This window comes from Acomys russatus, chromosome 18, assembly GCF_903995435.1.
Source record: "Acomys russatus chromosome 18, mAcoRus1.1, whole genome shotgun sequence".
In the NCBI taxonomy this organism is placed as follows: Eukaryota; Metazoa; Chordata; class Mammalia; order Rodentia; family Muridae; genus Acomys; species Acomys russatus.
In genome coordinates this window covers 58,742,565-58,759,502 of record NC_067154.1, presented here as the reverse complement: position 1 = coordinate 58,759,502, position 16,938 = coordinate 58,742,565, and the positions used below count along the sequence as shown (strand labels likewise).

At 46.5% G+C, this 16,938-nt stretch overlaps 1 protein-coding gene across 1 annotated transcript in view; it reads left to right on the top strand.

Annotated features, from left to right (window-relative positions):
• Dzip1 (DAZ interacting zinc finger protein 1) overlaps positions 1 to 16,938 on the top strand; it is a 66,534-nt gene that overhangs the window by 18,311 nt on the left and 31,285 nt on the right. The window contains 7 exon segments of the mRNA XM_051161027.1: positions 796 to 920; positions 1,971 to 2,132; positions 3,986 to 4,123; positions 5,507 to 5,569; positions 10,787 to 10,927; positions 11,843 to 11,891; positions 13,583 to 13,639. Coding sequence (XP_051016984.1) covers positions 796 to 920; positions 1,971 to 2,132; positions 3,986 to 4,123; positions 5,507 to 5,569; positions 10,787 to 10,927; positions 11,843 to 11,891; positions 13,583 to 13,639 — 735 coding nt within the window.

The following is a 16,938-nucleotide window of genomic DNA, read 5'->3' as shown; positions in this document are numbered from 1 at the left end:
GGACTATTTGTTACTGACCTACCATTCTCTGGTGCGAAACTGACCTCTATCTCTCTGTTTCAGTATCTTCTGTCACATACTCGTCTCAGAGAGCATTTCGGACTCTGAACCGAGTATTGTTTCTTCAGGTCATCTTTGAGATTCTGACTTTCCGCTTTGGTTTCCATACCTTTCATGTCTACACTCACAGCACACGTACATCCATTCAGTCATGTGTCCATCCTCATGTAAGTACATGTGCATAAGCGCCCCTCCCTTCGCCTGTTGCTTCCTTTGACAGCTGTTTGGTTCTTTGCTTTTGCCCTGGTTGACAGATGGCTGCCCAAGCTGCGCCCCGAGTCCCCAGCCCTCTCTATGATCACCGACAGGGACTTAGGGAAGTTGGGTGGGAAGGCAGACAGTGGTGACTATCTGGTTTCAGTATCTCCGAACTGTGGTACTCGTAGGTGATGCCCTTGCTTCTCTGCCTTGGGATGGGCTTTTCTGAGACAGTCCGGAGTAGCAGGGGGTCAGAACCATCAGGACTGCTCCCCGAGCAAGGCTCTCACGGTCTCTGTTGAGTAATCACCCTTAGTACAGTGAGAGGCTGAAAAAAGAAGCCTAAAATTAACAAAATGTCCTGCCACATGCAGGGCTCCAGATAAACACTAAAGACCAAGACTGGGCTCAAGGCATAAAATAAGTAATAAGGTCCTGACCGAGAGAACATTTTCCTCTGTCGTAGGACTGCGCCCTGTAAGTTTTCAGGTTGATTTGTAAGAAATAGTACTCTAAGCAGATTTTCTCTTGCAACAGAGTACAATACAAAGGCCCAGACTGACAGGCTGCAGAAGGAGGTGGACATGCTGAAGGAACAGCTGCAGCACACCCGGTCTCAGCTGGAGTCTGCCCAACACTCTCATGCAGTCCGCGTCTCCAAGGTGGGGCCCAGCATTCGGTCCTGGAGGCGATGCAATTACAAGCACTTTAAAAGATGCAGGGTAGCATGGATGCTGCCTTTAGTGTGTGTGTGTGTGTGTGTGTGTGTGTGTGTGTGAGAGAGAGAGAGGTGTGCGTTGACCATAATGTATGTATGTGTGTGTGTGTATGTGTGTGTGTATGTATGTATCTCTCTCTGTCTCTCTGTCTCTCTCTCTCTCTGTGTGTGTGTGTGTGTGTGTGTGTGTGTGTGTGTGTGTGTGTGTGTGCATATGGGCCTGAGGCCTCATTCCTTTGAGACAGGCCCTCTCGCTGATCCTGGACAAAGCTGGATGCCCTCAGGCCTCAGCAGCCCACCTGTTTCTCATTCCCCACAGCGCTGGGTCACAGGCTTGTGCAGGGCCATCCTGGCTTATACGCGGGCGTTAGGGATTTGAACTCAGGTCCTCGTGCTTATGCGACAAGCACTGTTCACTACTGAGCCATATCTTCAGTCTCCAAATGTGGGTTCTGTTTGCCTTTTAATTTACATTTATTTATTGGGTATGTATATGTGGGCCTGCACGCGTCCTGTCAGAGGGCAGCTGTGAGAGTGGGTCTTCCCTTCCACTATGTTAGTCCTCCGACCAAAGTCAAGTTGTCAGGCTTGGCGCCAAGTCCTTTTACCCACTGAGCTGTCTTACTTCAATTTGGAAGAATCTTTGTGTATAGGCCTGTGTTTTTAGGAAATGTTATTACAGATCTACTTCAAAGAAGAAATACTAATAGATTTGGGGGTGAGGCTATGATGTTATAAAATTTGCATATCTGGGGCTGGAGAGATGGCTCAGAGGTTAAGAGCACTGACTGTTCTTCCAGAGGTCCTGACTTCAAATCCCAGCAACCACATGGTGGCTCACAACCATCTATAATGTGATCTGACGCCCTCTTCTGGCGTGCAGGTGTACATGCAGGCAGAACATTGTATACTTAATAAATAAATAAATCTTTTTTTTTAATTGCATATCTGTTTCATCCAGACACTCTAATGACACATATTAAAATAATTTCAGGAATATGAAATGCAGAAAACAAAAGAAGAAGACTTTCTGAAGCTGTTTGAAAGGTGGAAAGAGGAAGAAAAGGAGAAGCTACTCAACGAAATGGAAAAGGTCAAGGAGATGTTTATGAAGGAATTTAAAGAGTTAACGTCTAAGAATTCAGCATTAGAATATGTAAGTATGTAACCTAGAAGTTCTCAAGGGATGATGTGCATTGAGGTGCAGTGTTAGCGTTAGCGTGGCATTGTGGCAAGAGGATCCGGCAAACACAACCCTCCTCCCTGGGCCTCCTAGAGAGCATGTGGCACTGAGGAGCCGGTGAGAGAGACTGTTCCGTTATGGGTGGGCAGTCTGTCCCCAGACTCTAGGACAGAGCACATGTAGGGGCATTTCTTCGGCTCCCAGAAGAAATTTCCTTCCCTGGTTAGGCTTAAATAGCCTTAAACCATAGGCCCTTCCCCGAGTTCTAGAATGTTCCAAGTGGTGGATGGCGGGGTTGATACAGATCACCAAGGTGAGAGGAGAAGAGAGAGGAAGAACCCTTGCCCACCGCTCCCCTCACTCCACACCTGTCCTTGAGGAGGATCCAGTCTCTAAAGTACACAGGATGTGGCAGATGGGCCGTGGGCCGCGTAGGAACAGCTGTGGGCTGTGGTCACCTGTGATGGAGGATTCGCTCACCAGGGCTGGAGCCTCAGTTCCTTTTGACCTAGCAACTCCTGGAGGGGAAAAAGAGGAGGGAGCTAAGGGTGATCCTTGGGCTCCCTCTAGGGGCCAACAAGTTTCAGAAACAAACAAAAGACACTGGAAGTCCTTTCATTTCTCCCTGCCCCCTCAGCATCCTGTCCAGGACACCATATTACCGTTACTCACGATGTCTCCTTGGACTTTCTTTTGTCTGTGATACTTTCTCGGTCTTGTTGTTGCAGAGCCTAAGGATTTAGAGATGTGTGGGTTGCTTGTGCAGGAAGCCCTGCTGCTGGGTTTATCTGGTTACTTTGAGTGTATCCAGATTAGTCAGGTCATGTGGGGAGGACCTCAGGGGTAACGTGCCACACCTCATCACACCATAGCAAGTGCACACGCGGTCTTCCTGGTCTGCTTCACTGTGGCCTTAGCAGCTGGGAGCTGCAGTGCTGGTGGGAGCAGGCTTTTCTACCAAGAAGCTACCCCTCGAGCTGTGAGTGGTTGCTGGGAGCAGATGGTGAAGCAGGCGCCCCACCCTTCCGGCGTTGATGTTAACTTTATTGCCTGTTGTTGTCCGAGATTTAGTTAACCTTGAGAAAATTAAAACATTTCCGTCCTTAGTGGATTTATTGGTATGGCCCCTCGACAGTGCTGGCCTCTTCTATTACAGTATCTGCTCAGAACTGTCACGGGTGTGGTAACACTGTCATGGGCGTGTGTGGTGATCCACTCCAATAGTCAGCACTCAGGAGGCTGAGGCGGGGTCAGTAAGAGTTCAACTCCAGCCTGGGCACCATAGCAAGATCTGCCTCAAAGAATAAACAGAAAGAGACAGACATACCCGGGTCCTCCCACAGATGTTATGTTCCTGGTAAAAACTTGAAGACCTGCTGTCAGGGCCAGAAGTTGATTTTTGGGCCAGAGAGATTTCAGGCTTGTGGTGCAGGCCTGGTTCAGTTCCCCATTCAGTCCCTGAATTCCACAGGAAGGGAGAAAGAGAGAGCGAGCTGCAGCTCTCCCTGGCAGCCACATGTGCACAGGGGCACGCCCTAACCCCCAACAATAGATCATTTTTAAAGCATCGGTTTGCCTTTCCTTTTTTTTTTTTTTTTTTTTTTTTTTTTTTTTTTTTTTTTTGCCTACATTCTGGTGGAAATATCAAAGATCAGAGAGTGGTAGAAACAAAGAGTAAAGTGGAGGAAGAGGCAGCAGGAGAGAGGCCAGGAGTGTTTGGAAGGGCACTCCCAGCTTTTTCACTGTTTCAGTTAACTGCGTGCCTAACACTTCTGCTGGTGTTTTGTGGTTTGTTTGTTTGTTTGTTTTTTCTTCCCCACTTACAGCAACTGTTAGAAATACAGAAGGCCAATATCCAGGTGAAGTCCAACATAGGCACCTTAAGAGATGCTAATGTCTGTAAGGAAGAGCATCTTCCATATCCCCAGGATTTCCAGAACATGCTGCAGCTCCTTGACAGCCAGGTATGCCACGGGTGACGACCACAGGCTCAGCACGTACTGTGTGGGCATCTGCATGAGTTTACGGGTACGACATATATGCGGTGCCCGTACAGGCCCGAAGGAGGGCAGTGGACCCCACGGAACGGGAGTTACAGGCGGTTTTGAGCCATGACTTTGGTGCTGATCCTAGGCACTCTGCAAGAGCAGTAAGCGTGCTTGGCTGCTGAGCCAGCTCTCCATTGTCCTGGGATTTTTTTCTTTACAAGTTCATTCACAACAAATGTGTTTCATGTAATTTTTCTTGTCTCTCAGCACATGCGTAATTCATAATAGGTATTGTCTTATAGATGAGAATACAAAATAGTAGTTAAAATAGTTTCGGTTTTCACCAACAAAACATTAGTCTGAACTAGTTACTGTCCTTAGTCAATTCACATTACTTAATATTTTTCCTATATCAGATGTAGTCTCACGTTTTTAAAATACACATTAAAGCCTTGTACTTACATTTTGTTTACATATAATATTACATTGGCAAACTGATATTGATATATTTTATTTTCCTTTGGAATTCAGACTCCCTATTCACTCTCTGAAAGTTATTTTATCACAGTGGTTTAGGGAAAGCATTAAAAATCAAAAAGGCAAGCCAGGCGTGGTGGCACATGCCTTTAATCCCAGCACTCGGGAGGCAGAGGCGGGCGGATCGCTGTGAGTTCGAGGCCAGCCTGGTCTACAAAGTGAATCCAGGACAGCCAAGGCTGTCTCAAAAAAAAAAAAAAGAAAAAAAAAAAAATCAAAAAGGCTGAGGCTACAGCTATAGGCAAACCTGTAGGGCATTTCTTAATTCGTGGTTGATATGGAAGGGGCCAGCCCATTGTGGTGGGGCCACCCCTGGGCTACTGGTCCTGGGTTTTATATGAAAGCAGGCTGAGCAAGCCATGGGGAACAAGCCAGTGAGCAGCACCCCTTCATGGCCCTTGTGTCTTCTCTTGCTTGAGTTCCTGAACTGGTCTCCTAAGGCTGCGATGAACTGAGGTGTGGAAGCATAAGCCAAATAAACAAGCCCTTTCCTCCCCAGCTTGTGTTGGCCCTGGGGTTTCGTCACAGCAACTATGACCCTAAGCAGGACATCCCAACATCCATGGTTGTGACAGACTCCCCTGACCCCTCTCTCTAACCTAAAATATTGACCACCCTGTAATAGAAATATCTACTGATCCCAACCCTGCCGTAAAAACAGAGGCAAATGATGTGAGCACTCCAGCCATAAATACTATGAAAATACTAAGTAAAGCTTACTAGGTTGTTGAGTGTTGTGGGTGCCCAGTGAAAAGCAAGCATCGATGTGGGATGGCTTTCTGTGTTATAAACATATCACTTGTTTGTTTTGCTTTCTTCCAGGCGAGCAAGTGGTCAGATCGATTTCAATTTCTCAATGAAGAGCACAGCAAGGAGAAAGGACAGGTAAGATGGAGAATTCTGGGGCCTTGAGCTAGTCAGACACCCCTGCTGCTTTCTCAGCCAGTGCTGAGGCTGGAACCCAGGGCCTCACATATGCTCAGGCGAGCGCTCGGTTACCAAGCTGCAGATACCCAAGTTGGTCGGTTTTGAACAGAATGTGTAATTTACTTGATAATAACAGTATTTTCCTGCTTAACATTTCTGGAGAAATGTGTGGCAAATTTATTAGAATTGCTTCTTTGTCAGCTTCTCTTCAATTTTCTTTCTGTATTATAATGTTAAATATCTGTTTTAAAGCTATTTTTATTTGTCCTTTGAGAGGTCCACACATGTATACAGTAGATTTCGATCTCACCCATTCCTAATTCTCCATCTCATTCTGGGCCTTGCCAGGATGACCTCTCTTCCCCCAACGTCATGTCTCCTCTTTAAAATGTGTTTTAAACAACCCATTGGTTCCATCTGGTTCTGCCCATGTGCCCAGGGGCATAGGGCAGCCACTGGGCATAAGCAACTTGCCAGGGGCCACACCCGTGAAGAGAAAGGACCCTCTCTTCCCAGCAGCCACCGATGGCTGGTAGCTCCTCAGCTGCAGGTGAGACCTGTGAGCCTCCTCCGTGCTGGATTGCTGACTGGCTTCACCTTAGGTCCGTGAGTGCAGCAGCCCTGTGGTCTCCAGACCCCGCTGGAGCCCACCCCGTTCCTAAGTCCAAACTCAGAGAAGCATAACTTTCCCTTCCTTACATTTCTCTCTCTTTCCTTTTCTTTAAAGATTTATTTATTATTATGTAAACAATGCTCTGCCTGCATGTACACCTGCACACCGGAAGAAGGCACCAGATCTCATTATAGATGGTTATGAGCCACCAAGAGGTTGCTGGGAATTGAACTCAGGACCTCTGGAAGAGCAGTCAGTGTGCTTAACCTCTGAGCCATCTCTCCAGCCCCTACGTTTCTTTCTTACGCTTCCTCACTCTCTAAAACTCCGTGTCTTTCACCAGTTGACGCTTCTCTTCCCCCTTTGCCACATTTTTCCTCAAGGCTGCTGCCAAAACTTACAGCTTTCCTGACCTGTTTTGTTTTGTTTTCTCTATTAAATTCTAATACAAGTGTCCTCAAGCTCCCTTCCAAGTATGTTTAAAAATTTTAATGAGCGAGACTAAACTCAAAGAGGAGGCCAATTTTCTGGGTAACTTTTGTAGCAGTCTCCCCAGCCCCTCCCCCAATCTCTGGCTCTTACAGTCTTTCTACCCTCTCTTCCGTGATATTCCCTGAGCCTTGGGCAGGGTGTGTGTGTGTGTGTGTGTGTGTGTGTGTGTGTGTGTGTGTGTGTGTGTGTGTGTGTGTGTGAACTCTTATTTAGTCCTGAACATCCCACAATCACTTATTCTCTGTATTTTGATCAGTTGTGAATCTTTGTATTAACCATTGTCCATTGCAAAAAGAAGCTTCTGTAATGAGGGTTGAGAGCTACGTTAGTGGAAGGTATCAAGAAAGCAAGGTCTCTAACTACAACCTCTTGGTCTGGTTTATAGAACAGACATAAGTTCCCTCCCATGGAGCAGCCTTTAATCTGCTCTTACCTCCACATATGCAGGCCTCTGCTGCACCAGTATGCATATCTAAATGTTATGTTTCTAAAAATATAAACCCTCAAATATAGATGTATCATTACAAAATTTGCATTTGTACTTTCTAGATAAATACTTTATGCTTAAAAATATCCTTCAATATCATAATATTGGCTCAGTAATAATCTTATTTAGTTATTTTTATATGTTCATCATTTCTGTTCATTGATTTTTTTCCCCCATATTTCTGAGCTGGAGCATAAATAAAAGATTGTTAACATTAGGAGGCTAATGAAAGCCAAACTAAGTTACAAAAGTGATTCCCTAATTGCTGCTCACTGTGTATGTCTCCCATCCGTGGCACAAGTCTGTGTTTATAGACTCGTGTGACTACAGACATGAATTATTTTAATCAACACATGAAATGGGAGGGGAGCAGAGGGAAGACTGTGATTTCACACTTCCCTTTCTTTCGCTGCACCCTGCTAGAAACACATCATAAAGCGATGAGAACCGCAGGCTGGCTCGTGCACAGTCTGTGCCAGACTCACGCCCGGCAGCCCAGGCTGTTCCTTTGTCTGTTTGTCCAGCTATTTAGAAGCCACTTGCTTCCCTGTCTCGCTTGCACCCTAACAGAGAGGAGAATTCAATCACATGCAGTCATCTCCACCTGAGACCTATTAATTATTCCACATGATTGGTGCCTCCTTGTCCCACAATGCACACACTGTTTCTCTGTTTAAGGGGAAGTTGCCTGTGCCAGCTTGTTATTGCTTTGCCTAGGTTCTTGGCAGTCTTTTCTCTTTTTAAAATAACATTGGTAGGAGTTCAAAGGGAGTCACATATAAACCATGGTGTGACCTTCTGACCCAGCTGAGAGCCCAGGAGGATAGCAGGGAGCTTGAAATGTTGGGTCTCTCTCTCTCTCTCTCTCTCTCTCTCTCTCTCTCTCTCTCTCTCTCTCTCTCTCTCTCGGGTCTCTCTCTCTCTCTCTCTCTCTCTCTCTCTCTCTCTCTCTCTCTCTCTCTCTCTCTCTCTCTCTCACACACACACACACACACACACACACACACACAGGCTCGAGGCCTGCATGCTTCATGAGCTATGTCATGTGTATGCTCTCAGCATACACTTCTCTGTACCTTTATAACTCAGCCTTGGTTGTGGTGGCCGAATGATGCCAACCCTTGATTGTTTATTTCCTGGATTCCCTTTCTGGGGATTGGCAGAGCTCCTCAGTTTGGTGATCTGGCCCAACATCCTAAACCTCCACCCAAAACCCCGAGCACTTTTATTAGAGTTTCTGACTTACAGATAAGCGTTTTTCACATGGCTTTTTTGAGGGAGAGGGGATACACTTGTCCAATCATCTAGAAGTGTTGAGAAAATCCATTTTTGTTTTGTCTTGAGACAAGGTCTCATTATGTAGCCCTGGCTATCCTAGAACTTGAAATGTAGACCAGGCTGGCTTCGAACTCACAGAGATCTGCCTGCTTCTTCCTCACAAGACCTGGAGTTAAAGTCTTGCACTACTATGTCTGAAAGTCCTTGATGCTTTATTTCTTGGGGAAATCTTGGACTCCCCTGGGCCATGACAGGTGCTTTTCTGGCTTCCCATGAACTTGTAAGAACAGAGAGAACATTACAGACAGAGACGTTCAAGGGTAGGCCCTGCCCTTCCAGCTGTCTGGTTTTGAGTCATTTATCTTAGCTCTTGTGACCTGAGTTTACCCATTGTGCTGTGAGTCCAAAATGTGTTTCTCTAGCACCATTGGAACAAACAACATGAGAGAGTACATAGCATCATAGCAAACATTGATTTAAGCACACACTCAGGCTGAAGAGCCGGCACACACGGTTCTTTCAAAGGACGCAAGTTCAGTTCCCAGCTTCCTCATCGGGCAGCTTACAACTGCCTATACCCAGCACCAGACATCTCTGGCCTCCTTAGGAACCTCCACTCATGTGCACAGACCCACATAGACACCACCCCCCCCCCCCCCGCCACACACACATGGTTAAAATTAAACCATTCAGACAAACAAGCACATTAGAAAAATATGCACTCACACCCTCATATCAGACAAAATTGTCTCCCTGGCTTGATCAGCCGACCCTCTCTCTCACATCAGGTATTGGACGCACACTACCCTGGGTACCACTAACCACTCTGGGTTTTGTTCTGGTTTGTTTTGGCAACTACTGAAATTGCTTTAACAGGCATCCCTAAATTATCAGAAGCAAATTCTTGTTTAGTTCTTTTGTCCAGGATGTCATCGCCTTGGCACTAAGTTTCTGTGTGACTTTATGGGCTGCTGTGATGGCGTGGCTGGCAAAAAGCAGTTAAAGAAAGGGCTCTCTGTGGTTTCCAGTCTGAGGACGCAGTCCGCCCCCACTGGGAAAGTCAGGGGGCAGGTGCTTCAGGCAGCTGGTGATGGTCCACTGTCCAGTGTGTGAAAGCCGCTGCCCAGGACCCTGCCCCCTTCTTATTCAGGCAAGGGCTTGTTCTTTAGAATGGTACCACCCACCTTCCAGGTGTGTCTTCTCACTTCAGTGGGCATCATTTGGAAAATTCTTCACAGGCAACCTTAGAACTTTGTCTCTATGGTGACTTGAAATCCCATGAAGTTGTCAAGACTCCCCATCACATGGGGTGAGGAGCTGGCTGATCAGTTAAAGAGCCCCCTACACAAACAAGAGGACAGGAGTTCAGATACTCAGAACCTACACGAATGCTTAGTGGACATGGCAGCCCACCTTGATTTCAGCCTCAGACGGCAGAGATGCCCAGTGTCAGTTGGCTAGCAGGGTTAGCCAGATCAGCCAGCTCGGGCTTGGATTGAGGGACTCTGCCTGAATTAGGGGAAGAGTAATGTTGGGTGACTCCAGTGTCAACCTTCTCCCCCACCCCCACCCCAGGATCATGGGCACACATGCCCGTGAACTGTGCACACACACACACACACACACACACGCAGACCATGCACACACACACACACGCAGACCATGCACACATACACACACACACACACACACACACACACACACGCAGACCATGCACACACACACACACACACATACACACACACACACACACACACACACACACGCAGACCATGCACACATACAGGCAAAAAGATGAACTTAATCATCTCTGTCTCTGCAAGTACTGTGGGCGCTTTACCTCCTTTTCCATTCATTCCTCCCGTCTGTCTTCTCCCTCTGTTCCTGCTACCTGTGTGGGCTCAGGGATTGTGCTGACCGCTGGGAGTATAAAATGAATCAAATGAATTCTCAGGCGCATTACTTGCCAGAGCCAGCATGAGATATGAGGGTAGGGAATGGTGCAGTCATGGTCGTGACTCTCGGGCTCTGGGAGAGACGCCTTTGTCCTTAATCGCCAGCCACCTGACGCGTTATGGGATGTGCTCAAGTTGACTCACCTGCCCACCTCATCAGCTTTGTCTGCCTCAGATCACAAATGGTGCAGCCAGACCTTGATACTCACTGGCTAAAGATTTTTCCCGAGTGGCTGAATGCGCAGAGAGCACCCAAAACCAGCAAAGAAGTCAAGACAAGCACGTGAAAACTGCAGTAAGGACTCGTGCCTATGGCTTGCAGGCTAACGGCTCCCCGGTTGTCTCTGCAGCTCCTGTCACACTTAGAGAAGCTTCAGAACTCAATGGTGAAGGATCTAAGTGAAGATAATGTTTTCTACAAGAGGCAGGTAGAAGAGCTAGGCCAGAAAGTGATGGAGCAGAACGAGGTGATCATCAGCCAGAGGCAGCAGGTGTGTCCAGGGCGGGGGGCGGGGGGGCGGGCGGGGGTCTGCACGGACCAACTTCCAACAGCATCACTGCTCTAGAAACACAGAGGTTGGGGGCTGATGAGCCGGCTCAGTGGTTGAGAGCACTGTCTGCTCTTCCAGAGGTCCTGAGCTCACAACCATCAATAGTGTGATTTGATGCCCTCTTCTGGCCTGCAGGTGTATATGTAGGCAGAGCACTGTATAGGTAATAATAAATAAATCTTTTTTAAAGAACGAAACGAAAAAGCAAACAAACAAAAAACCCACAGAGGTTCAGTTTATGGCATCTGAAGTGGAATATGGCAAAAGTGGGCTATTTTCTCCTTGTGATTGCTTGCAAGAGTAAAGGTATTAAAAGAAAATTTCCCCTGACTTTCACACGAGCTCTGGTGCCCCATATTTGACCACGTTCCCTGGATGGGGAGGCCTGGTGGCACTCAGAGGAAGGATATCAGGCTACCAAAAAGAGACTTGATACCCTAAGATAATTTACAGGGGGAGGAGGTCCCCCTCAGTCACAGTCATAGGAGAGGGGAATAGGGTGAAAGTGGGAGGGAGGGAAGAATGGGAGGATACAAGGGATGGGATAACAATTGAGATGTAATATGAATGAATTAATAAAAAATGCAAAAGAAAAGAAAAGAGAAGGAATTGTCCCCATAGCTGCTTTAGATGTAGAGATAACGCAGATAATAAGTTTGAAGGCAGATAAGATCACTTGGAGAAGTGGCGCCACCCATTTGCGGTACTTCTCCGTAGCTCCTCGCTCTGCTAGGCAGCATAATATGGCGATTCAGTGACAAGGTTGATTTACCAGTGGCCACATCTGGCTGCATCCAGCCTGCCCATCTCTATTTGAGAATGTGAACTGCTTTCAGACTGTTTTATCTTTTGCAGATTAGAGAATTTGCCAGTAAACCATACAACAACGCTAGTGATCTAAAAGGTAAGTGGACAGGATCCCTCTGCCACATCCAAAGTGGCCTGCCTGCCAGCTTTGGGTACCAAAAACCTGGGCCTGCTAATTCATGTCTACCAAGGTAGCGTTCTATACTTGATAATTTTAATTTGGGGTATCCGTCCTTGTGTTGTTTAAATATTTGAGAAATCTGTTGAAAAATTAAGAAAACCTTGGAGTCTCATTTACAGTCCATCTATTATTCAGTCAGCAGTCATGTGCATAGTTCTGGTTAGCAGTCATTAGAAACATTTTAGATTGTTGTGTATGTGTATGAGTGTTTTGCCTGCATGAATGTGTGTGCACCATGTATGTGCAGTACCTGTGGGGGCGAGAAGAGGGCATCAGATCCCCTGGAATGGGAGACACAGCTGTGTTTTTTTTTTTTATTTATTTAATTAATTTATTCAGATTACAACTAAATTGTTATCCCATCACCTGTATCCTCCCTCCCTCCTGCTTTCACCCTATTCCCCTCCCCTAGGTCTATGACCGAGGGGACCTCTTCCTCCACTATATGGTCATAGGCTATCAAGTCTCATCTTGGTGGCCTGCTTATTCTTCCTCTGAGTGCCACCAGGCCTCCCCACCAAGGGGAGGTGGTCAGATATGGGGCACCAGAGTTCGTGTCAAGAACAATACAAGTAGTAAACATTGAACCCCTACTCTGATCTAGCCAATGGACAGGACATTCTCCACAGTTATGTGGAGAGCAGGGACTGACTGTCACACAGCTGTTTTTGAGCTGTCATGTGAGTACTGGGAACTAAATAATCCAGTCCCTCTGCAAGAGCAGCCGACACTCCTAAGTGCTGAGCCATCTTTGCAGGCCCTGCCCTTTATCTCTTGAATTACATCACATAAGATGGAGTTAGAAACCTGGGGCTTAGAAAAAGCCTGAGTTCAACCCCCGTCTCCACACATGTGTCTTGGTGAGTCTGTGGTCAGTTTCTTCGTCTCTACTACAGGACACTTAGTGGTAACTACACTAAAGCCTTGTTACAGGGATCAGGAAGCACACGGGTACTATAAAGACTTCTCCCATCAGGCAGGCTCTGTATCAGAAGGGAGAGTGCAGCTCAAAGCTAGACTTCCACCAAGGCTTCTTCCAGGGACCCTTGGTTGGCCCCTATGCACCTCAGACTGCTAAAGAATTCTTGCTCGTGTGTAAGAAACTAGCTGGGGCTTCGTAAACAGCTGAATTTTCTTCCATCTTTTTATGAGATAAATGATTGGCAAAAACCAACTAAACAAACAAACAAACAAAAAAACCTGGGAAAGAGGGTGAGTTCATGATTTCCTTTAACTTCTCTTAGGATAATGAGAGCCCAATTGATAAGAAATCATTCCAGAAGAAAAAGTTGAACTTTAAAAATTTTGAGTCAAGCTGGGTATGGGGGTACATGCCCTGAATCCCAGCACTCGGGAGGCAGAGACAGGTGTAGCTCTGAGTTTGAGGCCAGCCTGGTCTACAGAGTGAGTTCTAGGACACCCAGGGTTACACAGAGAAACCCTGTATCCAAAAAAAAAAAGGAATTTGAGTCAAGAATATTCTGCAGACTGGAGAAGTGCTATATGTTGCAGATTTAGATTCATTTACTGTTTTTCTGGTGGTAAGATTTAGTATAATTGCTTGAATCTTGCAATTTTCATTTTTAACTTATGTTTTGTCATTTCAGGGAATCCTCTGACCCGACAAACATTGGAATCTAAACCAGCTGGCCCCACAGCACCCAGTAAGTGTCTGTGTACGCTCAGGCGCTGAACTCTCTTTATACTCATTTTTTACCTGCTTACTTAATTCTTTAGAGATTTTTTTCTCTTTGAAAACCAATGTATTGTATACAACCATACTACCCTGAATGCTCCCAATCTTGTCTGAAAACCAATGTATTTGTTGATGACATAACGACTCATTTTGATTCCTAGCTTTGGCTTAGATTCTGTGATTTTCATTAGTTATGCCTATTATTTGGCAGGTTGACTTCTAAAGGAATGAGTAAAAACTTTGGCATCACAAGGTCACATTTTTGGGGTTTTCCAATGTTACCTGGGAAGTGCATGGTTGGTGGCCAAGCCACGCTAACATGACTAAGTTGATGCTGAGGCTTCTAGCAAGTGCCCTGCCCCCTCCTCACATCCTTACATGATCTAAGGCCTGGGTTTGTCCAGATTCACTTGTAAACCAACAAGATCAAATCTGGGGACTGATGGGGGTGGGATGGAGTAAAATCTTTGTAATGCAAGGACCTGCATTTGATCCCCATCACTCAGGGACCAGCTGGGCACTGTAGCACATGCCTATAATCCCAGTCCTAGGAGGCAGAGATAGAACCTCTGGGGCTTGTTAGCTAGCCACTCTTGCCAAATATGCAACCTCTGGGTTCAGTCCGAGATCCTGTCTTAAAAGATACAGTGGATAGCTGGGAATGGTTGCCCAGGTCTTCAGTCCTAGCACTCAGAGCCAGAGGCAGGTGGATGTCTGAGTTTGAGGCCAGCCTGGTCTACAGGGCAAGTTCCAGGGCAGCCAGGGCTATACAGAGAAAGACCCTGCCTCAAAAGCAAACAAACAAACGAAAGATAAGCTAGAGAGATAGCTCAAAGTTAAGCACAGTTATGAGGACTGGAATTCAGATCCTAGAGCCCATGTAGCAATACAGGCATCCTATGAACACCCGGAATTCCAGCCTGAGGAATCTGGTATCCTCGTTTGGCCTCTGCACACACAAGTGTGCATATACTCACACATTGCCCAGACATAAATACACACAGACAAATGTAATGATGATGGTGGTGGTGGTGATGCTGGTGATGGTGGTGGTGGTGATGGTGACGGTGGTGATGGTGGTGGTGGTGGTGGTGGTGGTGGTGGTGGTGGTGGTGGTGGTGGTGATGGTGGTGGTGGTGGTGGTGGTGGTGGTGGTGGTGGTGGTGGTGGTAATGGTGGTGATGGTGGTGGTGGTGGTGGTGATGGTGGTGGTGGTGGTGGTGATGGTGATGGTGGTGGTGGTGGTGGTGGTGGTGGTGGTGGTGATGGTGCTGATGGTGGTGGTGGTGGTGGTGGTGGTGGTGATGGTGGTGGTGGTGGTGGTGATGATAGTGGTGATGGTGGTGGTGGTGATGGTGGTGATGGTGGTGGTGGTGGTGGTGGTGGTGGTGGTGGTGGTGATGGTGGTGATGGTGGTGGTGGTGGTGGTGGTGATGGTGGTGATGGTGGTGATGGTGGTGGTGGTGGTGGTGGTGATGGTGGTGATGGTGAGACCAATTGAGGAAGACACCTGACATTGAACCCCCCACCTTCCACAGGCATACATAAACACACTCTCTCTCACACACTGACATGTGTGCATAAACATACAAAGATGTGATCTTCTCATAATTTTTTTCAATGATAATAAGGTAATTTAAATCATTTTATATTTGTTCTGATAAGAGAGGAGCAAAGGACTCTGGGTAGAGGAAATCAGAGCAGGTAGTATTTGTGAGCCACATTTGGATGTGCTGTGTGCATAGGGCTCTGGATCACTAGTGGCTCCATACTGAGGCACAGGGTTGACACCACTCACGTGGGCCAGGTGCCAGGAGAGATCAGTACAGTAACTAAACCCCATTCGTTACTGGGTGTGTTGGGGGGTTTAGTGGTCTTCGCCACTTAGTCTGCACAGGGCTTCTTTTATGAACCCACTGTTGCCTCTTAAAGCTAAAAAGAGTGGAAGGTGGTAGGAGGAGGGGAGCTTGGTGTGAGCGGAGAACCCGGACTTGGGAAATAAGGAAACTACACACTTACGGGAAGGATGGCAAGTTAAAGGACTAAGTTGAACAGCAAACACAGGAAATATGACCAAATACACAAAAAGAAAAAAGAAGTAAACAGCAAAGCATGTGTGGAGAGATTTTCTCCACATGGAGTATGCAGATAGTCTGAGGCAGGCAGTCAGATCACATGGGATATAAGAAATCAATTATTAAGATTCTGAAACATTAAATCATTCGTTCTTCAACTTTTCAAATATTTTTATGTCTTAAAATGTATATAATGTTTGTATGGCTATGTGTGTAAATTTAAAGAAATATGTGTAAATTTCACTGATGGTACATATAGTAAGAAAAAGAATTGATGTCCCTGGGATCAGGAGAAGTGGCTATATAGCCCATATGTAGGGTCCCTCATCCCCAGTCTCTCCTCCAGCTTGGAGAAAGAGCTAAGCCAAGGTACCATGGGTGGCAGGGAAGTTCTCTTCATGAAAGGACCACATGTGCCCTAAAGTTTAAGGTGAGAAAATCCAAATAATAGAAGAAAGGTCAGCAGAGGCATGATGTAATAACTTAATCCGATCTGTGCTTGGCAAAATGGAAGATTTCATAAGCTGGATGTGAGCAGATCCCTGACTGCCAGTGAGCTGCTGGCTGAAGCAGATGCGGCCAGTCACCTGGGAAGATGCTCTTCCCCGCCACTACCACCATCAGGCCCTGAAGTGTGGGTTAGAAGAGCCTGGTGGGATCGGTTTAGACCTTAGTTATTTCAGAGCTGTTCCTGCCTTCCAGCGTGAGGGAGGCCGCCTGTGGCTTAGGAGGCGCTAGGAGAAGATCAGTTGTAGCACCGTCTCATCCTTTGTCTCGAAAGCTGCAGTAACATCTAGATTAGGTACTCTCCCTGTGCTTGTCAGAAATTATATAGCTGTAGTGTAACATTGCCAAACCAGCCGTAGACAATAAAACCATGAACTTGGTTGTGTTCCAATAAAACTTTATTCATAGAAACATCAGCAGACTCAGTATTTCCCACAGCCTGTAGTTTGCAAAACCTTGTTATAGATTTCACAAGTAGCAAATGAGCCCAGAAGTTCTACTTTCTGAGTTTCTAGTAATTTCTGGACTCTTGGGGTAGGACACTTTGTGAGAATTTACTGTAAAGAAAAACTGTGAGTCTACACAGGTAACAAGGTTATGACCAACATTATTAAGGCAAGACTAGGATTAAAGCTGACCAGAGAAAGAAATGGGTAGCTAAAGGGTGAGGTTTTATTGGTGGTGG